Source organism: Odontesthes bonariensis, chromosome 18 (genome assembly GCF_027942865.1).
Source record: "Odontesthes bonariensis isolate fOdoBon6 chromosome 18, fOdoBon6.hap1, whole genome shotgun sequence".
Taxonomy (NCBI): domain Eukaryota; kingdom Metazoa; phylum Chordata; class Actinopteri; order Atheriniformes; family Atherinopsidae; genus Odontesthes; species Odontesthes bonariensis.
Window position 1 is genome coordinate 16,784,338 of NC_134523.1, and position 25,477 is coordinate 16,809,814.

General features: G+C 40.4%; 1 protein-coding gene across 1 annotated transcript; it reads right to left on the reverse strand.

The window, feature by feature from the left end:
• Positions 1–3,045: 3,045 nt before the first annotated feature.
• Positions 3,046–25,477, reverse strand: chrna11 (cholinergic receptor, nicotinic, alpha 11). The gene is made up of 10 exons (XM_075449913.1): positions 25,248–25,477; positions 23,493–23,632; positions 22,708–22,752; positions 22,305–22,414; positions 22,133–22,212; positions 18,263–18,430; positions 17,981–18,175; positions 12,913–12,999; positions 10,712–10,821; positions 3,046–9,302 (listed from the first exon to the last, which is right to left on the reverse strand). The coding sequence occupies exons 1-10, from the start codon at positions 25,297–25,299 to the stop codon at positions 8,568–8,570; spliced, it is 1,722 nt and encodes a 573-aa protein (XP_075306028.1). The 5' UTR covers positions 25,300–25,477; the 3' UTR covers positions 3,046–8,567.

The following is a 25,477-nucleotide window of genomic DNA, read 5'->3' on the forward strand; positions in this document are numbered from 1 at the left end:
TCTGACCTCATGGTGGAGGTTTTCTGAAGTGTGAAGAAATAATTTGGATGATGTCACAGCTTGGAAATGAATGAGAATCAGAACAGTTTTTGGCTGTAAGTTTCAAAAAGCTTCAAAGCTGTCAGCATCATCAGTAATTTCCGTTTGTCCTGCTACAGCAGGTTTGTTTATCTCATTATCTTGTGAAATCAGTCTTGTGTTTTTATGAGACGAGCCAAGTTAGCCTATAATCTGAAGAAGAACAGACACTGATTAACAGAATGATTATGGAGGACTTCAAAAGCGAGTATCTGGTTCCTGCAGTGACATCCGATTTCTGCTCTCAAAATTTGTGCCGCTGCTCAATTAAAGCCAAATGGCACATGTAACTGCTGAAGACATTCGGTCATCCCCCATCCTATCTGACATTTTCAGCATTTTTTAAAATCAGCCTCTACATTTGACAATATACCAACTGATGGCATAGTAAATCTGATATCTGATTATATATTATTAGAAGAAACACTATTGTGTTTTTTCTTGATTACAAGATGATAAACTTTGTAAAAACAAGCATTGTAATTGTCAGATAATGAGATGTTTAACTTGCGACTCATATAATGGTATTAAGTAGTTATGGTCGCTCTTGTTTTAGTATAGTCTCTGTAGTCTCTATAGTTTAAACCTTCATTTGAGAAAAAATTCCAGACGCTCTTTCAGCATATAGTAACTCAAATGGTCTGAGAGGAAACTCGACTTCTGTACCTCCTCTTGGCTCTGTTTTACAGGCTTGTCGCCAGTGAGCAGGAAACTTTGGCCAATCTCAGGTGTTTTCAGATTAAATTGGGTAAGATAATATTACAGTGTTTTACTTTTGTCCTGGGAGAGAAGGGGAGTGAGACCCATTGATGGTGACGTGTTCAGTCAATGTGCAAAACAAATATCTTCTTTGTGTAGAGGGCTCAATCTGAAATATCAAGCACCATTACATAAGAAAAACTATGTAAAATTATGTAATATATCATTGAAATGCTTAACGGTTCCAAAGCGAGACTAAAATTGATGGTGACCTTTATTTTGGGTGTATGAAACTGTGCATATATCTGTGCTCGTCCTGCTGAAAGGTCTGCAGGACACAGGGAGATGAAGGAAGAGCTGCAGGAGAGAGTATAGGTTTCCTGGCACTATTTTCACCCCAGATTTCTGCCCATCCCAGCTTTAAAAAGTGTGAGGTCTTATAAAAGATGCTGTCTGCTTCAACTCAATATATTATACCCTGTGCTGCATTAAGTTTTAATCTTTTTTAATCTGTTTTTTATGAGACAGTTTTATCAAAGTGAAATGTCAGATCACTGAACTACAGCTTTAAAAAAAAATAAATGAACACCTCAGTCTTTGTGCATTATTTAAAGTACAAGTGATATAATTCAAATATTTCCACGAGCTGAAAAAAAAAAAAAAAGAGTAGAATTCCTTCAAATAAATATTCATGCCTTTGCATGCCTAATGCTTGACAATCCCTGAATAAAAATTTATCAAGAGGAACCTCTATGACTGGGGTTGTTTGCATTATCACTCGGTGGATTTCATTCAAGTATCTTCCACCATTCAGTAAGAAATTAGGATGCAGTCAGCATGTAGAATCAGAGTGAAAACAGGCAGTACTATAGAGGGCAGCCATTCACTGTTGACTTATTGGTCATAAGGGGCTTGTGTTCCTCTGGGTGAACACCTCGTGTCCACTTAACCTTGTGACCACGGCAGCCAGAGCTGGTTAAACGACAGTCTGTAAAATGAGTGAATGTGGGCTTGCAGGATTAATCAAGCCTAACGACACATCTGTAGGTAGGCTCACTGGGAGGAAGGAGCATCAATCAACGTCTAGAGAATCTCCCTCTCTCTGCTTTTCGTCAGCTCTATCGACCAGTGCTTTGGGCCTTTGGTAATTAAAAGGCATTGATCGGCCTCAGCCGCAAGATGCTTGGATGCGATCATGCAGCAGCACACCATGCTGGGACTCTTGGACTGAACAGGTGTGCATGCACATGCTTTTGTGCTTTTCGGTGTGTTTCGTGCTGTTTGAATAAGGATTATGCTGCCCAGCTACCCGTTTTAAATCATTGTGATCGTATGCTTTGGCTCCTGAAATGATTTCAGTGCTGTGCTTTTTCATTCGTAATCTTCGCAGTTATCATTTCCTTTTGGCCACTATTCCATCAACCCCACAGTAATAGAACTACGAGAGGCCAAATGTGCTGCCAACAAGGTTGAGCTGAATTACCCATTTGATTTTACACCTAAGAGCAGCCCCGAGATCAGCTTTCTCCTCATAAATGAGAGTTGGGGGAGAAAAAACAACAAGAACCGACTAAGTCTATGCATATAGACGAACCCACAGGCTCATCTTCCCCATGGACACGCGCAGCCTCCTCAGACTCTCTCTTCTTTTATTCCATCTGAGTGAACACAGTAAATCTAAGTGCTGCCAGATTGCTGGCGCTGCACATTTTTCGACCGTCGAGTTAGCTCATCAAACAGGGAGCCTTGCCTGGGCTGAATAAGGACCAGCACACTACTATAAATACACCAGTGACTCCTTACTCATTCTGACACACTGACTGAGTGACACAGTGAAGGCCACGCACCCAACTCCAGTCCCGCTTGATGGGTGTGTATACCCACAAACATATGCCTCTAATTTTTGTTTATTCCTATGGTATATATTTTCCCTCGTGGTTTGATAAAGTGCTGTGACCTTTCAGTTGATATCTGTGACTGAGTTATACTTGTCTGAGCAGCCATCTCCTCTGACACTATCCCTCATAAATCCGACGAATTACCCAGGACGCCACTCTTTCCTCCATTAACTCTCCCCTCCTCTTCCTCCCTTCCCAACTCTCCCCCCTCTTGCCTCCTTCCTGAACGAGTGATCAATTAAGGTCCTGTCCGGCTCTCACTAGTGCATCAGCACTTTCTCCCCACCCCCCATTCCCTCGCTGTCATTTTTCTCTTCTTTTTGGGTGTCAGGCCAGACACAAGATAGAGAGCAGGGCATAGAAATGGTGGTAGAAAAAAAGGAGAGATTCCTTTATTTTTTGGATGAGAGATGCTCTGTACAGAGGTGAGTGTTTGGGTGTCAGTATGTGCTCAAAGTAGAACAACCCTCTGCTTCCTTGTCGACCTGACTTTGAAGAGGAACTGACAAAAAGACAATAAATGAAGATAGGTGAGGAGAGGGTCTCTACTCTATGAAGCAGTTCACAGTCAGAAAACACAGTTCCGGAGTAGAGACAGACAGTGTCGGTCAGGAATGTAGTAAACACACTTGGCTTTTAGAATCGTTATGCAAAAGCAAATATCAATGGTTTTCTTAAAGGAATAAGCGTATAATTCTTTCCTCCCATCAAATCTCATGAAAAGACCAAACATCAGCAAATGTATCACACAAACAAAGCCTGAGATTTATTTTCCTTTGTGTCATAAAAGGATTTTAAAAAAAAAATAAGAAAAACATTAATGGGCCACACATTATACTGGTCATGTCGTCTCATTATGATGAACGTTAGCTATGTAGTTTTATTCACCCTGCTGCTGTAAAAACTCACCAGAGGATCAAATGTGAATTAATTCACGGCTGAACATCGTAAAATTTTTCTTAAAGGAGAAGTGCCCAGCTCTTTTAAGGCTTGTGATGTATTGAAATTAAATCTTTCTTTTTTTAATGGGATTTGGTGACATAGTAAAATATCAAAAGTAATTCTAGTTTTTTTTTTTTTTTAAGGGTTGTTTTATTCCTTATAAAATGATTAGGCTTCATGTCTCTGCTTGCAGTCTGAATGTAGTTCACTTGATAGTTAATTGCATAATCAAATATGAGGCATCTTAATGCAAGGAGCCACATTTTGTTCAGCATTTGTTACTCAAACAACTGCTTTCACCAGTCATATTCTTCCCTGAAAGGACTATGCAAAGTGTTGGCACCTGTAACAGTATGCAGCAAGAGTCAGTCCACCCTTATGCAATATCACTTGATTGTCAAATGATTCAGCTTTTATTCTCTGAATAATTTCATTCCCATAAGTTGATGAGTAAAGCATTTTCTCTTATGAAAAATAAAACCACTTTAGAAAGACTTTATTGGAAATACAGAAATAGAAATTTTAACGCAGCAGAAGCAAATACGATCATTGACACACATGGTTAGAAAATTACCTGTGAAAACCTCACTCAGATTTGGATCTAAGCCTGAGTTGACCTGCGTGTCTGTAGAAGGAATTTTGCCAGAGGGACTGAAAAAACAATTGTGCATCTTCACAAAGATGGAAAAGAGTATGGGAAGAAAGAAAATGAATGGTCAGCAGTTATGGAGAAGCACAAAACGAGGAAATTGTCCAACTAATCAGAGGCGCGGGGGCTCTTCTCCAAAAATAATGCCGCAAACAGTGCGCAACTTGTACAGTCAAGCTCTGAAAAACTGATGGGGAAGTGCGCTATAACTGGAACAGTGAAATTAAAGGAGTGCTATAAAAAAAAAGAATGAGTTTGTATAAGAATAAGAAGAACAAAAGGAAAAAAAGAAATAAGGAAATAGAAATAGAAATCGACCAATGAATGTGGAAAAGTATGGAAAATTGAATTCACTTTAAACATTCATTTCAAACAGATCCATTTAGTTATCTATGTAAATTTTACATTAATTACTCTGTTTTGTCATTATATTTTTCTCAGTTTATTTTTCATCATGTAATTTATATGTTTTTATCCCAATTTTTCCTTTTTTTGTGTGCATTTTCTACATCCCATTGTCTTTGCTATTTTCATTTTGTCTTATATTTCTCTCTCCTGTTTTCGCTCTACGCCAGTCTACAAGTACCGAGTGAAAAATGGTTCCAACCTTTATTTGACGGGTCACAGAATTTGCTGTAACGCAGAAACTGTGATAGAGCCTGTCTTCCAAAAATAGGAACAAACTTTTTAAGTAGGCCATACAGATGTAATGTAAGCGTATATCCGCCAACTATATTACTTATTTCTTGTCTTAAAGCAATATTAGAGAGGCTTGTGAACCCTGAAACTATGTGCTTCCGACTCCAATGTTGACTTTGGACTTTTGTTAAGCACATTCTTGGGCCTGAAGCTGCTTTGGGTGCCTGGGGGCTGAGATACCACAGTTCACGACTTTGGTGGACAGCCCCGGCACCACGCTGCTTCACATGACGAGAAATTCACGAGTGTAGTGCATCTCACAGCTGTAGCTGTGCCACGTGTTACTTTGAATTTGTTCAAAAACAGATTTGAATGAAAAAGTCATTTTAAATAAGTGAAATATTAAATTGTTTTCTGATACAATACGAGGAATTTCATAAGGAGGAAGCAGACAACAAAAGCAGGGGAAAAACAAAGGCCCGTCACAATGAAGGCATCGGGAAATTTAAGGTAAAGGGGGGAAAAACAGAATATTGTTTTAATTAAAAAAGGAACATTAGAGTCATTTATATATGATACATTAATTTATATTTGAATTCAGAAATATTTACACAAATAAATAAATGAATCAATGCTTAAATAAATGAAAATGCTTTCAATTTTCTTTTATATTTGTCTTTATATTTCCATATTTATTTGTTTATTCCTGTGTATATTTGCTCATCTATTTTATATTCTTTACAGATTCGTTGTTTTTTACGGCACTCCTGTTATTCCGTGTAGCACAAGGCTCATCAGTGGAAATCTGAGGTTATGTGACAACTCAAAGTGGGCGAAGGACATTCACCTCCAAGAACAATGTGCAAGAATTCAAACCTTGCTTGCATTTCAACTCCATAAGGTTATTTATTTTGCCACGAACTGGCCAAGACTACTACAGCGAATGCACAATGCTGACAGTGAAGCACGCTGGTGGCAGTGTGATGATACGGGGCCGTGTGAATGTAAAAGTTGTTGGGGAGAGATGACATGAAAAGATGACACCATGAATGTCTGTGGATAAAATATACGAGCTGAAATACCTAAATGCTTGCTGTCAATCTTTGACTTCCAGCAGGATAAACCACACAAGAGTTAACAAAGAAAACAAAAAGGGAAAACTCGCCCGACTTGCATCCAGTGGAACCTTTCTATGGTGTTTCTGAAGAGAAAACACAACCCCTCCAGAAATGAGAAGCTGAAAAAATATTATTGTAATGACAGAACATTTCTTCAGAGATTTGTGCAACGGTTTTGTCATCAAGGCTGAAATCATCCAAAATAAAAGTGGACAAACAAAGAAATGAAAAACTATTGGAAGCAGTTATTTTTGTGAGAGTTCCTTCTGTTGGCATTATATTTTCGATTATGGAAATCCTAACTATGTGAGTAAATATTCGACAGTTTAACTAGAAAATAATGCAGTCAGTGTAAGATAATGCAATTTTTTAATCTTTTGACAGTGAAATGATATTGCATTGGGGTGCCTTCGCTTCTGTCGTATACCGTATGTGCATGACATAGTGAGTTGTTATTACTAATGCTTTTAGAAATACAGGAAAATCCATCCAATATTTTCTCTCATATCTACTGTATGATTAGTGGCTGTGTAACACAAGTGTACCCGTATGAAACCTCATATTGAAAATGCATAGATCATAGAATCAGTGAACAGGGTTCCTGTGGCTTCTAGCTTTTTTTGAATGACTCATCCTTCTCCTCCTGACCGCCTCATTAACTCCTTCACCAGCAGTAAATAAAAATTTCAGACTTTTGCATCAGAATTTTAGCATCTTTAAAGTCCAACACATTGCATTGTGGGATTGTTGCTAGGATGTTACACTCACATTTCACTGTGGACTGGCGACCTGTCCAGGGTGTACCCTGCCTATCACCCAATGACAGCTGGGATAGGCTCCAGCCTATGGATGGAGGAAATTGCTAAGGGTCAATTTAATGCACAGACGTCGTATTTAGAAGTCAGATACTCTGCATCAGGCTATTTGACACATGGTTTTAGATGCATCCTTTGCAAGTACATACGAAGAAGAACGAAGTTCCATATACTTTTACATTTGCCTGTTAGAATCCTGACAGCCTTCATTTAAATACAGGAAAAGCTAATCAAACCCACCAATATCTGTGAATTAAGTTTAGCCTTGATAACCTTGCAATCAACCAACATTCAAACTGCTAGCAGAGAGATTATGCCAACAATTCCAGCAAAATCCAAATTAATTTAAGAGACTTTCTGGTTCCTGGGTACTGTTTTCCATAAATGATCTTTAGCCGACGGTTGCAGTGAAAATTTAAAACTTAAAATAAACTCCTTGAAATAAAACCTTATTGTTCCTTTTAAGATTTCTCATGAAGCTGGAAACCTCTCAGGATCTGAGAGCAAATTATGCAATGCTGCTTCTCCATTTCAATTTTGGGGTTTTAAATAATCTCATCCCCTTTTGCTGCCTCATGTGTCCTTTTAAAGTCCTGACCTCCCAGCTGAGCTATTAAACCTTTAATATGAAATCCAATGGGTTGTGCTGGTCCATTATGACCTGCCCGATAGAGTTAGGTAACTGCCCTGTGGAGTTTCATTTTGTCTCCAATGCAGCGAGGCGACTGCCCGCTGCATTGCTGATGACCAGTTGATTCAGTTTACCAGTCATGATAAGCACCGCACACAGCGCAAGCTGCTGAGGAACTTTTGATCTCTGCTGATTGGAAATCATCTCATCGAGATAAGGCCTTGGAAATTTAGAGTGGGGACTTCATCTTTTAAAAGCTTATTAATCCTAAAGATTATCCAAGGTCTTTCAATTGGACAGCCATTAGATGGATGTGATTGAATAATAGATGAGATCCTCTTCTGTTCCTCTGTGCTGCCGTGTTCTTGATCTTCGGTCCATTTTTGTGCATCCGAGCATCAAGCTGTTTACTCCGCCTAACTCTGTCAGTGTCACAGGGGGATGAAGTATCGGGCCTTCACAACTGCTCTTTGTTGCATGTCCTTGTAAAAGACTCTTTCTCTTCTCCCCGCCCTCTTGTCCTCATATCACTTTGAATGATGCTGTATTTTCTCCACATGTGGGAGTAAGGGGCTGTCTTCCCTCCTTGAGAAAATAAAACACTCACATATCTGTCTCCTTTATCTGTCCCTGTCTATCTGCCTGTCTCTTTTCCACTCTTAAACTCTCAATCTCTTCCCCGGCTCTAGAGCCATCTTATCTCAAGTTGCATTAGACTGATAATCTTCTGTTTCTGTACCTCTTTCTGACTCATCTTTCCTCTTAATTTTGGAGGAAAGTCTTTAAATTAGCCGCAAAAATCCATGTCAGCTTGTCAAGAATATGATAAAGCACCCTGCTCGCCCTAATTTCATCTAAACTTCACTCTGTATTGCCTTTTTCATCTGTTTTCTTTTCTTCAGTTACAAAACAGAATGTATTGCAAAGAAAACCTTTTTTTTTTTTCTGTTTCCCAAGTCCTTGCGATCACAAATCACAGAGCCTACAGTTTGCTGGAAATTGTGTTTCCTTGGATCGGGGCCCACTCCATCCTTTATTCTACATTTAATTCCCCACAACCGTCCCTTCACGTTTTCTTCTCTGTTTATCTCTTTGCAGTCAGACAAAGTCCTTTGAAACAGCCTCCACAAAGTTGGGAGCAGACATAAGGATTGAGATGGTGCAAATGATGTTGAAAATGCTAAATGCCACAAGACACAGGCGGTCAATCACCGCACCCGCAAATTTCCACTGGTCAGCTACGCTCTCGGCCTCGTCCTGCTCTCGGAATCGGTCTGCCATGTAACGCACCTCCTCCAGAATAGCCTGCAGTTGGGGGTCTCCTATCCCCGCAGTTGAGCACCCTCCAAGCCCTCCAGGTCCACCTCCGAAGCCCCCACCACTAGAGACGGTGCTGGGACACCCAACAGTATCCATATTAGGAGTAGGAGGTGGTGGGGAGCTGCAGAACTGAGATGGCAGGTGTGGAGGCGGACTTCCCACAACTCGTGGAGGCCCTGAGATATTATTCCTCTGGACGGGCTCTGAGAGCACCGAAGAATCTTCAATGCTCTGGAAGCCCATGTAAAGAAGGTTCCCATTATTGTTTGTGCTGGATTGAGCATGCAGGTGAGGGTGCCCCGCATGAAGTGGGCCCGTCTGGAGTGGAGCCAGGTTCTGTGGGTGCAGCGGATGGAGAGTGGGGTCTGGAGGGTTGGGGATGCTCCCACTCTGTGAGCCCGAGGAGCAGCGGCGCAAGTGAGGAGCGCAGGGGGGTCGTTCTGGATCGTCGTTCTCCCCCGGTCGCTTCATCCGCAAGAACCATGCTACCCACTGCAGCAGAACGAGCTGCACCTGGAGAGAAAAAGAGACGCTAAAATCTGCACAGAGGGAGGGCTAAGCATTAAAGCATTTAAAGAAAATCTAAAAAAGCTGTAAAGCACTGAAAACATCACATCCCGACCCGTTCACAAATACATAGATTCAACAGATACGCTGATATAACGGCCTCCTATTTCAGCCTTGCAGTTTGTTTTACACTGCAACTGCACTTGTGAAAGTTTTAGAGCCTTTGGTAAAGCGCCTAAGGCAAAAAAAAGATTTTTTTTGGTTGAACTAGATTCTACTAGAGACCAGGCAGCATTAAATTCAAGCTGTGGACTTATCGGAAATAATTGACAGATTACTAATTCAGAAGCATTCTGAGCTTGCAACAGTGATTAGTAAACTACAGCATTAGATAAAGACAATTCAAAGTGGTTCAAATTTAAATCTTCACTTTTGCTCTGTTATTTACTCCCCTTGCTTTCTTCTTTTTGACTCTTCCTCAACATCATAAACTCCCCTGTAAAAAGCTTCCAGAAAGGGCAAACAGGCCCAGCAGTGTCCAGATGGGTGTCTGGCATCTAATGAGAGCTAATGTCCAGATGACTGCTCAGTTATCATCCGCAGAGTATGTTTACAAGGCAGGTAAAAAAAAAACTGTTGCTGCCACCACTGAATATTGTATTTGTGCAAGCTCTAATTATGAACTGTGATGGTTCAGTGCCCTCATCTGAAACTCATCAATTAGCTTGTTAATTAGCCACTGGACTGTCTGAACGGGCCATTTATCAAGAGAACGTCCTTGCAATGTGTCAATACATGCTGCATTTGCACGCTCATGCGGCCAAGACATCTGTATATGTTTTAGTTATTCCAGACCTGTCAACTTTATCTCTGCATTTAAATCTAAACATCAACATTAATAAAACCGAGAAAAAATTAAACAGACTGCATAATCTCAAAGTGACTGTCCATATTTAATATTTTTCAGTTTACAAACATTGAAATAAAACTCTTGCAAAAAAGATGTGATGCATTTTTTAGTAAACAGGAGGCAAGAAAAATAAAAAAAAAGAGGGAATGAGTCAAACCAAGTCCGCCCACATATCCAGAGTGCTTTGAAATGCACTCCCGCTGAAGTCTGTGGTGAGGCATTTGATGAACACACTGAGGCAGAATGACGCTGCCGATGAGTCACAGCCAAGGAAGACGGTGAATAAAAAAGAGAAACTGGCAGGGAAGCGTACGTTGCGCTAACAATCTGATGAAGTCTTACTGAAAACACTGATACTAACAATGGGACAAGAAAAACAAAAAGAATGCATCACATCTGAAACATGGAGACCAACTTTAGCTTTAATGAGCACGACAGCATGATGTAGCCTATCTATCTTGTAACGTGTCTTAGGTCAGGATTAACAGTGTGAGTTCAGCCTCACCCATTTTGGCATGTTTCCACCATTTGGATCGTGGTGATGATACTGCAGAACCACCACTGTAGCGATGACTGACATCCCAACGATGATCATAATACTGGCAAAGTACTGACCTGAGGAGGAGTTTGAAGCAGTGTTGTATTTTCTTTTTATCTGATTTTTCACAAAACAGTTTTTTTTTTTTCCAGCCTGTTAACAGCTGCAGTGGTTACTAGGTTAACATATACACATTCTCTCATAATACTCACTGGAATCCTCAACATGAAGTGTAACTTAGTTTTCTTTTAAACCACCCCACAGACAGTTTCTTCCCCTGTTTTATTAAAGATAAGAACACCCTTTGTACATATATGTGCCAACGTGAGACTTGGTATCACCATTACAGCCTGCTAGTTTGCACTGTTCACTGTGTTGGCAAAATCATCAAACAGATTAAGAGGAGGGTTGTTAGTCTTAATAAAAAAAATATGCTGAAAGAAGCACTCTGATGATCACGACTGCATTTTTTTGTCAGAAGCTTTTAATGACCCGGTTTTGTATCTTCAGGCAAGATCGCCTTGCATCTGCTTCTGGCTGCAGTCTTAGCTCACTAAACATAATTTCTAGCAGTGTGCCCACAATCAATTTAGCCTATTAAATTTTAGGGTGAGCAGGTGGTTTAAATAAATTCTGTTTTTACAGTTTTTCGTTGGGATATTTTGCTGCTCTGCTACTTTGTAACTGTATATTATAAGTGTACTGTATAACTCTTGTACATTATGTTATAGAGGGTGTGAAATCTTGTGATTATTAAGCACTGGACAACTGCATGGCACTGAGGATGGCAGTGTTTGATAGCTGGTCCACCAGTGAAATTCATCAACAATTAGATGGGCACCCATTACACTTTAACATTTTCTGACCCTCAGTTAATTCATTTGATCTTGGGAAATTTTTTTGACTTTTCATCCAGTAAAATCATCACAGCTGAATCATCGTGTATTTTTTTTTTTCCCTGATACCAATGGAAACCCTATTTCAATTAAATTGGGTCAAATTGTAAAATGTAAATAAAAACAGAAAATAATATGTTGTCTGTCTGACAAGGAGCGAATTTTGAATTTGATGCTGTCAACGGGCTTTTTAAAAGTTAGGACAGATGCATGTTTCCCACGGCATTACATCAGCTCTCCTATTAACAACACTCCAACTGATGTCAAGTGAAATGTTTTCCGAATCTTGCTTAATGTAGGAACTGAGCTGCTCAACAGTTTAGAGCTCTGATGCTTTATTTTCCATTTCATAAACCATCAAATGTTTTCTGTGGTACTGACTGAAGGCAGCTGGACTTTAGCTGAAACATACAAGGTCTTGCCTGGAAAAGAAAAGCCACATAGTTGCTTTAAAAACAATTTTTCAGCCGAAATAGTGCCAAAAGGGTTTCTAAAGATCATTCAGATTTTGATTAGCCAGGTCACAAAACAGTTTTCCCACCTCCCCCTCAGTCTGTTTAAATGAGCTTGAGCCCTGAGCAAAAGTGATGTTACCAGATCTCTTCCTGGAGCTGCAAGCTAAGAAACTTGTTTAGTTTGCCCACCATTTCCCCATCCTTCCCACAAAAATGTCTCGCAGTAGAGTAGAAATTAAATTAAATTAAAACGTCTTGGTTGCAGTTCAAAAACATCATGATTAGAACTAAAATACACTCTATTACAATGCCACCATCACTTAAATACACAGCATTTTGACTCCTCTCATACAGTTGTTCTTATGGCCACTGGAGGTTGCATATTCTTTGAACACAATCATGGGTTATTACTGCCTGCATGAACAAATGCCCAATGAGGTTCGTATTATGAGGAGGAATGTCTCAAGAAGCAACAGTGCTACCTTAAAGCGACTGAAAAAATCTTTAAGATTAGCTTTATATCTGCTAAAGCACTGCAGCTCAAACAAAAGCTATTTTTTTACAGAACTGGGTTAAGTCGAGACCAAATCTAGACTGAGTTACTGCCAACATTACTGAGTTCAACAGCTTGATATCATATCCATCCATCCATCCATCCATCCATCCATCTGTTTTCATAATCCAACTCAGGGTCACAGGGTTGATATCAAATAGTCAATCTTAAATTTAGTGAGGGCAGTAGGTCTTAAAAGGTGTGTCGCGAGTTCATTTAACTTGCAGATGTAAAAGACATACACAAACACCGATTTTCACATACCTATAAGAGGGACAGAGTCAGATGTGGCGGGCATGATCTCTGCAACCAGCAACATGAAAACAGTGAGCGAGAGCAGCACAGTGATACCTGCAGGCAGAGGAATAAACAAACAGATAGTTCTTAATGCTTTGGCTACATTTTGTTAAGAAATCAATACTGCGGTTTAGTCTCCTCCCCTGAGTCGCTTAGGCTTCTTTTAAGAAACTCCATTGGTGTGTTTGGTATTTTGATAAATGATCGCACTCAGGATAAGATCTGGCTCGATTTATGTAAATGACCAGCTAATGCTCAGACAGTGAATTACCTCTTGACATTCTGTACCTCTACGACTAAAATGCACATCCACACAGCAAGCACACATCTCACCCACTCCTGCTGTGGAACTCATCTTCATTTTTCCACCTCCACCCCATTTGTCTCATGTGAGAGAATTTCAGGAGTGCTTTGCTGGCATAACTGTCCCCATTCAGAACATTCAATTAAACTCCATAGCAGAGAGATAAAGTATGAAGGCTTTAAGGATATTGGTCAATTAAAAACTACCTCTTTTATGTTGCAGTTTTTTGCTCAGAAATGACACCTCTTCTTTTTAAAAGCAAGCTCCCGTAACCCTGAAGGCCCGGCCACTTTGTCCCCATTGTCTCCTCCATCAAGTAAGGTGACAGTAGAGAGTATTTTCCTGGAAGGCAGTGTGTAGGCTCTCTCCGCCTTAATCAATTCACTAGCCTTAATTACATCAATAGGTTAATTAAACGCATGTGTAAGAGTTGGCTTTTTTTTTCCCTTTGGAGAGTTGCTGTATAATACATCCTATATCGAGGTTAAGGACATGTTTGACAAGGCTGTTGTCCCCAAAAAACGTAATTATTTTTTCCAAATTATAGAATATGTTAGGGAGAGAATGGACTGATGCAAGGACACTGTTCTGATGCGATTTAAAAATGCTGCTGCTGTTTACAGGAAAAAGCTGGAAAGCAAGCCTCGATAGAACATGTTGGATCTGTGGTCAAATAAAAGGAGAGTGGATGGAGCCAATGAACTGAACATGCTTTAATTAGGTTCAGCTCGGGACAATGCTCCACATTCTCCTACTCTGCCTCCAGCTACACAGACCTTACACCCTTCCTGTACCCACACCTCCATAATGTCACCCTCCACCTCAATCGTGGATCTAACCAGCGTTTCTCCCCACATCACAACACACTGAGATCCCCCCCCCCCCCAGCCTGTCTGGGTCCAGCAGTCAGGTGATGCAGCTAGAGCAACTGAACCAGAAAAAAGTCCAGATGGTGTCAGCCCCAGGGTCCTAAAGACCTGCACTAAACAGCTATGTGGGATTCTAAAGCACCTCTTCAATCTGAGTAGAAAGTCCCAGTGCTGTGGAAGACATGCTGCCTTGTTCCAGTTCCTGAAAATCTTCTGCATTTGCCCTCAGTGACTACAGACTAGGTGCCTTAACATCCCCCATCCTGAAAGCCCTGGAGAGAGTGTTATTGGCTCACCTAAATACCTAAATAAGCCAAGGAAAAGCTTTCAGGACCCACTACAGTTTGCTTATCATCCTATGTCTGGTGTTGAAGGTGCCATCATCTACCTGCCTCAGAGAGCCCACCCTTATCTGGACAACGGTGAGAATCATGTTCTTTGATTCCTCCAGTGCTTTTAATACAATTCAGCCTGCACTGTTATGTATGAAACTGCAGAAAATAAAGGTTGATGCCTCCACAACCACCTGCTTTATTGAGTACCCGACAAACAGACCACAATTTGTGAGACCAAAGGGTTGTGCATCTGAGAAGGTGGTCAGCAGCACAGAAGCACCACAGCTGACTGTGCTCTCACAGTTTGGTGAGGTGGAGGAGGACTACAGATACCTAGGTGCTAAGGTCCTTCACAAACTCTGAGTTAAAATCTCAACTGTAATTTCACACAATCAAATGTTATATTTTCAATTAGCTTTTTTTATGTTTGGTAAATGTTCTGAAACTTAAAAAGCATCCATAGAGAGAGGCTAAACCACAGGGGAAAAGATTAAATTCAAACATTTGAGATGCCGACAGTCGAGCATATTGTATCAAACAATCTATCCATTATTAGAATAAATGCTCTTCTGTTAGCTGTCTGATTGTTTCATCTCCCAAGCCGACATAATATAGTCTAGTTTTTAATGTCCTGGTGATATGGACATCAGTCATTTTTAAACAGGGTGAATATTAAAATGTGCCATGTGCTTCATCTCTCTCTTCCAGCCTATTATAGTATGATTTGGTTGTCTCCCACCTCCTCCTCCCCATCACCATCATAAGTCCTCCCTTCCTCTTTTTGTGCTGTCCTCTCTCATCCTTTTCAAATTCTTCACCTGTCTTTTTGCCATCGTCTTACACCCACTGCACTCTGTTCCTCCTCCTCCTCGCATTTCTCATCTGTCTGTTTCATCCTCTAATCCCTCTCCTCTCTCAGCTCCCTCCCAACTTTGCCTGTTTTGTGCCTCCTGTTACATCTCCTGTGCCACTCCTATTCTTTTTGCATTTATTATCCAGTGGTTTTCCTGTGATTAATATTCAGTTTTAGACATTCTATAATCACACTAGTAGGAGTTTGAGAGCACTCAAGTTGGAAATTTAATTTGTTCTTGGCAACTTTATGGGATGTCAGTGGAGGGCACGCGATTGCATATATTTATTTCCTCTTAAGAAGTCTGCAAAGAAGAAACCTGCACTGCCTACATTCATGTTTGCTGTTTTTTTACTGTCTGGTCTGGTATAATAACCAAAGGCAAGAAAACAATATTGTGCAACATCTTTTAAAATTTTCAGGATTTTTCTACCTCTATTACCCACATAGATCATCTGCTCATGATCTAAGTCACAATAGGAAGCAGAAGATGAGTCAGAAAGTGTCCACCCTGTCCAAATATGGGCACATGAAGTCTGGCTTCTGACAAAGTCCAGTTACAGCTAAACTTTGACCTCTCTACGACCTTCCCTGACCTTCAAGAAAGCATTATGTAAATGCACAAAGCTGGAAAATGCTAAAGAGAAATAAGACAGGTTGTCAACAAATGCAGGCTGCTGCAAAACACCAGAAAATAACTCAAAAGCGTCCGAACTCACTTGTTTTTTAAGACGTGCACCATTAGAAAACACTAAATAGGAAAGCCGTTAATTGGAAGACACAGGAGACCACTGCTCCCCATAAAAATATATATATCTTGGCAAGACTGACGTTTGTAAGTGACCGCCTCAAGGCTTCACAACACCTCAGGGACAGAGGACAGAGTCTGTTCTGTGAACAGATGAGACAACAAACACCTAATCTTTATCCTACAGTACCTGTGAAACATGGAGGTTATAGTGGTGTGGAGCTGTTTTTGCAGAGCCTGGAGTTGTATCAGAGCTTTGCAGTCCCTGAATAAACAATTCATTCCATGAATATTATGACCCAAAGCTTATAAGAGGTTGAGTTATGGGATGAGACAAGTTGTATATTTCAAACATTTTTTCTGTGCATTTTAAAGTTGCACATCCAAAAAGGTTAGTGGAAAAAGGCCAAATTAACCCTTTAATGTGTTTGTTGAAGTAAACCTGCCTCAGTCATCTGTGTCACTCGGTTTAGGTTTGTAATGCTGAACGTGAGCATTTTGATACTTTTACCATACAGTGACACTTCAATTATTTAAAATAAAAAAATAAAAAACATTCTTCTTATGATTACTATTGCCCGATTGAAATGGAAAAACATGCAAAGAAACATTTCTTTGTTCATTTAAGAAATAAATACATTGATGTGTCTAAGGGGTGATCGGAACAGCCTTTCTGAACAGCTTATGACACATTTTACAAGGCCGAGTGCTCATGTGACCAATCAGCTGTTTCTGCTCCTGAAGAATAAAAATGGTCAATAAAAAGGTAATCACACAATACTCAGACTGAACAAATTCCAAAAGATCTCTTTACATTGTTGTCTTGTAAACTGCCAAGGTAACTTGTTTGGTTTCTGTCTCATTCTTCTAAGGCTCAATACCAATTCTTCACCATGGCCCTACCCCTCCGCTTAGCAGAGGTAAAGTGCCACTTTTCTTTTAGGGATCAAGGAGTACTGGACACTTAGAGATCCAAACTACCCGTTACACCCTGTTTGAAGGGCGAATTGATCGCTAGTCTTTGATTTCCAAAGACAAGGGGCACATTACCTCCCAAAAAAAAGGGATGGGGAGGGCCAAGAGGAGGAATTGGGATTGAGCCAAAGTCTGTGTCAAGCTCGTGACCGTAACTCTTTTTATTACAGCCGTGCTTAGAGTTAGTTTATACAATTATGTCCTGACAACAGTATACATTCTGACTTATTTGCTCCAAACCGGTGAATGAAAACACAGCTGATGTGCATTTAATGTTAAGCAACATTTGGAAGTAACTAACAGCTAATAACCTAAAACACACAATAAACTGAGCTCCTCATTGTTGTGCAACTCCCATAAACAGCATCCACTTGATTTTTTCAGCCTGCACTCTAAGTGATTACTCAGTGGGTTCAATAAAGACATGAACAATACAACTGCTTAGATGTTACCAGTTTAATCAAATTCTGGTTTTTCTATATTGTGTGGCTTGGATATGGATCGGATATTTGATTTTAATACTGAAATCCTGCTCATTTCAATGAGTTTGTGGAATTTTTTTGTTACCGCACAGATATATTTACTTGATTTACTCCTCATTTCTTTATATATTGCCAGGAAAAGAGGAAATAGAGGAAATAGGAGCAGCATTTTATTGAAAACATAAATGGAAATAGTTTATATGGCAAAAATAGTTTTCCATTCATGTTTACACACATTTCAATAATCACAGATTTCCTCTTTTCCTGGCAAGATATAAATAAATGAGCCGTGGCTCAAGACTTTTCACAACACTGTATTTTACCTTGATTCTCACACGTTTGCACCGAATGCATGCACATTCTTGAAGGTAGACACTGAAACATACTAAAAAAAGTCACTTCTCCTACTTTTCTTGTCTACTTTTCCAACTACAGTCTTCTTTCTTGTTTCAGTTTCTGATGCACTCACCCAATGAAATCTTCTCCCCAGAGTCAGCTGGCAGCACAAAAATGAGCAAGGTCATAGAAGACAGCAGCACGCATGGGATGAGCAGATTCAGAGCATAGTACAGCGTTCGCCGCCGTATTGTGATAACAAATGTCACATCTGGGTAAGGCTCCTTACAACAGTCGTAGAAGGCCTCGTTTCTGGTGCCAGGAACACCTGGAAGAACACAGAGAGACTGATTTGGTTGATATATGCCTGGATGCTTTTGATGAGAGCACAATGCAAACGTTTCATCCTACTCACCGATTAGATCCCACTCTCCATTGGGCATGTAGCCTGAGATGTCAGCATCAGTCATCTGGAGGTCCAAGAGCCAGCCGTCGTAAGTCCAAGAGCCAAATTTCAACTCGCACCTCTGAATGTCAAAAGGAAACCAGCGAACGTCCACATTGCACGTGCTCATGAAGATTCCTGAGAAAAAGACACGAGGAAAGAGGAAAGGGAGTTACAGCTTGACAATCAGTGGTCAAAATGACAGCATTGACCCCTGCAGTCTGCTGGGATGACAGAGGAAAGATGTATCACAGGATCAGAGACGTGCTGTGCACAGGGTCTGCCTTGAATATCAAGTTTCGTGTTCGTGACAATGATTTATTCACTGTAAGACTATATTTTCATGAAACTTTGTGAAAAATGCTTCATTCCGAGCAAGACTGCACACTGCTATAGGACTTTTTAAACATTGTGCGGGTCCTCGGAGAGTTCACTGTTTTGCAATTCAGTTTGGAGTCTGAAGATGAGAGAGCAGAGACTCGATAAGAAACAACATCCCATCAAAGACATGCCTATAAAAAAAAAAAACTGGCAGCCGTATTGTCACTCTTCTCCACACTGCCTGCACACACAGCTGTTCACTAAGCCTCAGCTGCATCAGAAGAAAACATCCACAGTAGCACTGAAAAATAAGATAGTGCTCTAATGAGATTCCCACTTTTATCATGTAAAATAAATGCATTCACACATACGCATCAGCACACCCACGTGCAAAATCATGAAAAAGCACACTTGCATGCTCACATCCACCTCCCAAAATGAGGAATCACAATGAACCATGCAGTGGTCGCTGGCAAACTGCAGCCTTGAATGTACTTACAGAAATAAACCAATCAGGCCTGTTTAGACATTCGGAAACACACACATAACACCAAAATGCCAAGGAAGCCTTGCAGTTCTCAAAGACATTCCTTATGAGCCTGTCGACATGCAAATCAGCCCTCAGAATTAAATGAATGCAGAGTTTGGAGAAGAGTAAGGAGGTTAGCAGCTTGAATGCTGGTTTGGGAGCAGAGGTTGTTGTCAAATCCAAGCTACACATTTTCTTTTCATTAACGTTAGGTCCTTGCTTTTGTTTCATGAGAATGAAATATTTACAATTACTCCCATTATGAGCTCCTCAGGCACTAAATTAGAAAAAACACCAAAAAAGGTCAAACCACAACCACAATTCCAAGAGACTTTGGATAATGTGTCAAATGAAAATGGAAGAAAACAAAGGATGCAATTACTTGCAAATCGCATAAACAAATATTCTATTAACAATAGAACTTAGAAAACATATCACATACTGAAAGTGAGACGTCTTACTGTTCCATGAAAAATATTAGATCATCTTGAATTTGATGGCAGCAACATGTCTCAAAAAAATTGGGGATGGGGCAACATAAGACAGAAAAAGTAAGTGGTACTAAAAAGACACAGCTGGAAAAACATGTCGCAGCTAATTAGGATAAATGGCAAGATATCAGTAACATGATTGGGTATAAAAGAGCACCTAAGAAAGGCAAAGTCTCTCAGAAGTAAAGAAGAGCAGACGTTCAGAAATATTTAAAGCCTGTGTCCGCAAACTCTAAAATATTAGAATAATGTTACTCAATGTGAAAATGCAGACTTTGAATATTTCATCAGCTACAGAACATAGCATCAAAACATTCAGAGAATCCGGAGACATCTCTGCGCACGAGGGACATGGCCAATACTGGATGCCGTGATCTTTGGACCCTCAGGCAGCACAGCATTACAAACAGATTCTGTCATGGATATCACAAAAAGAAGCCATTTGCAAACACGATCCAGAAACAAAAGCCTACATCTCTGATGGTCTGAGGTTGCATTAGTGCCCATGTAACTATTAACTTGCACATGTGGAAAGGCACCATCAATACTGAAAGGTTTATACAGGTTTTAGAGCAACATATGATCCCATCTAGATGACATCTTTTTGTGAGAGGGCCTTCGTATATCAGCAAGACAATACTAACCCACATACTGCGTCTATTACAACACCATGGCTTTATTGTAGAAGAATCTGAGTGCTGGACTGATCTGCCTGTAGTCCAAAACTTTCACCAACTGAAAATATTTGGTGCATCATGAAACACAAAATACAACAAAGAAGCAGCTGTTGAGCAGCTAAAATCCTATATCAGACAAAAATGGAACAACATTCCTCTCCCAAAGGGCCAACAACTGGTCTCCTCAGTTCCCAGATGTTTACAGACTTCTGTTAAAACATTACATTACATTACGGTAATTTTGCAGACGCTTTTATCCAAAGCCACTTACAATAAGTGTGTTCAACATCGGTAGGCAAAAGAACTTCAGGTCACAATAAATCATAAGTGCACTTCCTTCCAAAACCAAACAGCTAAGAGCATAACTAGTGCTAGAGTAAGTGCAATAAGTTAGGTACCTAGACAAATGGGAAGAAAAAAAGGACAATTTAGAAAACAAAAAAAGAAGAGAGGACGCTACACAGAGGTGAACATGACCCTGTTCCAACTTTTTGGAGACATGATGCTGCCATCAAATTCAAGATAAGCCAATATTTTTTTATTAGATAGTAAAATGTCTCACTTTCAACATTTGATATGTTTTCCATCTTCTATTGTAAATAAATATTGATTCATGGAATTTGCAAATCATTTTGTTCTGTTTGAATTAGAATTTTACTAAGCTTCCCAACTTTTTTGGAACTGGGGTTGTAGCTCTGCCTGCTTTGTACACCTCCACTCACGGCTTATTTTCATAACCTGCCTGTCAAAGTTATCCAGTAACTCTGAAAGCGACGCGCTCACAGGCACTTGAATTTTTCTCTGCTGTTTGGAGGAATCTCAGTTTCAGAGCGTACGCGGTTCCAAAAATAAATTCTCCAAAACGACTTCACAAGAAGGCATTACAAGGACCAGAAACACGATTATGTTGTTGTAAATGTCACCCATTCCAGATAAGAGCCAAAACCTGTTGCACCTTATCTTCTGAACTGACATGAATCAAAACACAACAAGACCTACAAGATGGGTATAAAAAGGACACCTGAGATCCACCACATCTGAATGAAATACCTTTTGTCCATCTTGTGCTCCATGCCTGCCACCTGCAGACCTGTTGCCTTTTAATTCCTGTCACAAATCTGCCCTAACAGAGCTCAGAAGCAGCAACCAGGCCCGTGTGATCGTCCTTACTCACTCGCTTTTCTTCATTTGTTTCCATCTCTCTTTTCACTCTTTCAACACGCGTCAAACCTTTCATTCGCTTCATTACCACACCAGAGCACTATCTTTTCATTCTTCCCTTCAATGACTCCGATACAAATGGCAGAATTAAGCAGCTGTATTTACATCTGGCAGCATCCTATTAAGAAACCTGTCCGTTTAATTGAATTGACACGGTTCAGCTCGCGGTTCATGCCTGTGACTGGAGGGGGGGCATTTCAGCTCTGCTCCCTACCAGCACAAAGGATTCACTCTCTGACTACTTTAATCTGGTATATTAAGGAGAGCCTGAGAAAATATAAAGCAAAGACCCGTGAAAGCACAGGGGAGTCGTCACTCTCACAGCCTTGCAAGGGTCTTGCGTTTAGGTTAAGGCAGGAAGCACAGGAAGCAAGTGTCTCCTATTTGTAGACATTACAGCGCTGTAACCCGTGTCTAACCAGGAATGTTGTCTTACACTGATGAAATATTAATGTCAAGTGTACAAACAGGGAGAAATGCCGAGATTGCGGAATGAGATGCTCCTGCTCCACCTCAGGGAAATGAGGAAGTGGTAGAAAAGGGATGAATGACAGAAAGCATGAATAATTGAAAAATAAATAAATGAAAAGGAGGCCCCCACCTGGTGGAAGATACTTGGCGTAGCCGCTGGAGTTCACCAGAATATTGGTCTTAAAGGTGGAGTCAAAGTCGTCATCTGCACTGAGGAAGGGTAGAGGAGGAAGTGAGATTAATTCTTGATGTGTGTGTATGTGTGGGTGAGAGACAGGTGTGTGTTTAGGTGTTTGTTTTACCTGTTGTAGAGCAGGATGTCAGGTGTCCAGATTTGATCTGTGGTGAACCGAAGGTTTTTCACTCCGGGATGTTCGCTCTGGTTCCACTGGAGGTAGTGGTCGTACCAACTCTTTAAACGCACAGACAGAATTACACTCTGTAAATCAGTGGATTACAGCTAAGCCACTCTATCTCCATCTTCCGATTTAAAGACATAGATAGTTTAATTCAAAGATATTACATCTGTATTTTCATAGGAAATGAGCTTGTGACTTTCTTATCTTCTGCATTATTAGATCCCAAACTGGGTTTCAACAAACGTCGTGACATTAAAATACATGTTACAACTTGTGTAAACTACTTAACAAAAGCATGAAAATCTTCACACACCTATAACAGCGGAAAAATCTCAGGGGTTCTTACCATCTGTAACCACATGTTAGAGGTTAACACCTGGTTCTTCTCATCCTGCAAAACATTAAAAACATTCTTAGCGTGTTTCTGAAATTATCTGACCTGTAGTTCGTTTTGAGAGAGAATATGATTTTGCATTCATCTAATCCACACTCGGTCCAGAATGCGGCAGCCCGGCTGCAAAAAAAAACTAGCTGAGGGTCCCATATCACTCCAATTCCTGCCTGACTTCGTTGACTACCAGTTCAGAAAATATTTCAAATTGTTATGACTCACATAAGACCCTGCATGGAATGGCCCCTGCATATATAGTAGAACTGTTGAACCCCTGATTCCAGTGGTTGGCTTCTTATCTGTCTGCCGCTCCAATTTCAAAACCGCTTTTGAGTTTATAGCTCCTAAACTTTGGAACAGCGTTCCTCGTTCCTTCGCATCTGCTGAATTTGTGGTTTGTTTCAAATGACTTCTAAAAAACTAGGTTCTCCACATGTAAAGCACTTTGCAACCCTGTCTTTTAAAACATGCTTTATTTATAAAACTGTTCAAATTAAATATGCAACAATCTGGTTGTCATCAGCAGTAACAGACAGTTTCAGGCATGAACAAACAGAGGTGGCAACAACTCCTGGTTTTTATTTCCTTCCATGTTAATTGCAAAATCCAGTATCCTCAATGTTCTCCATTAAAAGGTTCATATTATATGTGTTTTAAATGTTTTGTCTTACTCCAACATTCATCTTTCTGGTGGCTGTTGAGCATGAAGTTGAGAACAAGCAGTGGTTGTATACACCTACCACGTCCATGATCTGTATCAAACTCAGCGAAAAGACGACAGTAAGAGGGTGCGAGTCATTGCCCACTGGCCGCTCCATCCGGTTGTAGTCCTTCAGGAGGTTCTTCAGCAGGTTTCTCTGATGAGGCCCCTGCAGGGACACTGAAGAAGCAGGGAAATGTTCATTCAATCTGGCAAAACGGTTATGCAAAAAAAGAAAAAAATCATCTCTATGAAATTTGTGTTTTCTATGAAAGGAACAAAAATTATGGCAACATTAAAAGGCAAACTTCCACGAAGGTAAATCCCTTGCGAATCAAATCACAGAACCTTTCTATCTGTAGAAATCTAAAGGAACATGACTAAAATGACTAAAATGAGGCTTAGAAACAGGAAATTTAATGATGAAATTAGCACGATATTTTATCACTATTAGTCACACTTATCTTGACTTTTATGGTTCAAGACTTGCAAATTAAACTGGGAAGAACGGTCCAGCTTCTCCGTCAGAATGAAATATTTCACATTAATATGGAAAATCCAAAGGGAAATTAACAAATAGGAATAAGATTCAAAGAGAGCTTGGAGAACATTCAGTAAACTAATTAGAAATGTTGGGAAGTCTTATCAGAGCCTAACTGGCTCAAATTGATGTATAATTAGGTTAGTTTAAAAGGCCCAGAGGTTGTGTGCAAATGTGGAGACCAATTAAAGATGTAAAGAATGTTTTGTAAATGTAGTTTTTTCTCTTTTTTGTGTCCTATGAAAACACATGTGGTAAAAGAGGGTTCTTAATCTACGGGTAATACCATTCTGGAGAGCAGAAAATGATGATAAAATGCAGTTCAAAACATCTCAATGCTTTATTACAGCAAAGAAAAACTCAAATCTGAAATATAGTGTTCCACGGATAAACTGCGGGGAAAGACAGGCACAGACTGTAATAGAAAAGAGAAATTTCAAGGTTCAGTGCTGAGAATGTGACAGTGGTTTCCTTCAAAGCCAGTCAAAGCAAAGCACAAGTCCTGGATATTTTTTTTTTCTTCAGGAGTGAGTCTACAGACATACAGTCTGAAACTTTTACCTTCCCTGTCTTCTTATCTTTTATGCTGTTCAGTTTTTGATCTACAGCCTCCTCCTAAACACTGACTGAACACCATTTCACTGCTGGTACTTGTGCCTGTAGGGAAAGTTCACCTACACTCCTCTCAGCTCTGCCATCCACTGGCAGCGTTAACATTCAGCTGCTCGGAGCTCCGGCAGCCCAACAGCTGCAACACATTCAAGACGGGGAGGAAAAAATAGGAGAGCTGATCCATGTGTGCAATTGAACTGATCTGTTTTGTTGCTTTTCTGTGTGAAATCCACTGATGTGCACACAGGTCTGGACAGAAGGACGGAAAAGCGATGAGGTGTTGTAACAGCTCAGATTTCTCGGCACACTGTGTGTGTCATCAGCGTTTCAGCACAGATTGGACGTCAATCTGATTTATAGAACATGTTGTGCAGAGGCATTTGAGCCCTAAACATGTGTTTCCAGACAAACAAGAACACATTAGTGGACAAGAAACACAGAGATGTAAACAAGCAAGCAAACAGGTGAGCAAGTTTGGCACTTTTCTTCTCCAGGAGGCTTTTTTCCCCACTTTAAAGTCTTATTCACTTCACGGAAGAAGCATCAAAAATCTCGACTCCTTTTCCTGAATTCCTATCAAATGCCACTGCTGCAGCAAGATTCCTGAGTGAATAACAGGGAGAGAAATGCAGGCAGGCTCACCGTGGATCAAAGCGGAGAATCCAGAGAGGAGCAGAGCCAACGAGTGCCACATCCTGGTGGTGAGCAAGCGGAGAAAAAGAGGAGTCAGAGAAGGAGAGGCTCCAGATGTTAGAGGAGGAAGAGGAGGAGGAAGGGACGGAGAAATTGAGAGGGAGCACTGATTTAGGAAGCTGCTGAAAATCCTCCGGTCTGCATCCAGCCGGCATCAGATGGAAGGAGTATGAGGGTGT

Bases quoted from the DNA above. Each gene is read 5' to 3' on its own strand.
- chrna11 (XM_075449913.1), bottom strand. From the start codon at position 25,299: ATGTGGCACTCGTTGGCTCTGCTCCTCTCTGGATTCTCCGCTTTGATC. The intron at 23,633-25,247 runs GTGAGCCTGCCT...CTGCTTCTTCAG, and splicing joins ATTCTCCGCTTTGATCCACG to TGTCCCTGCAGGGGCCTCAT. The intron at 9,303-10,711 runs GTGAGGCTGAAC...TTTTCTCTCCAG, and splicing joins GTGGAAACATGCCAAAATGG to GTGCAGCTCGTTCTGCTGCA.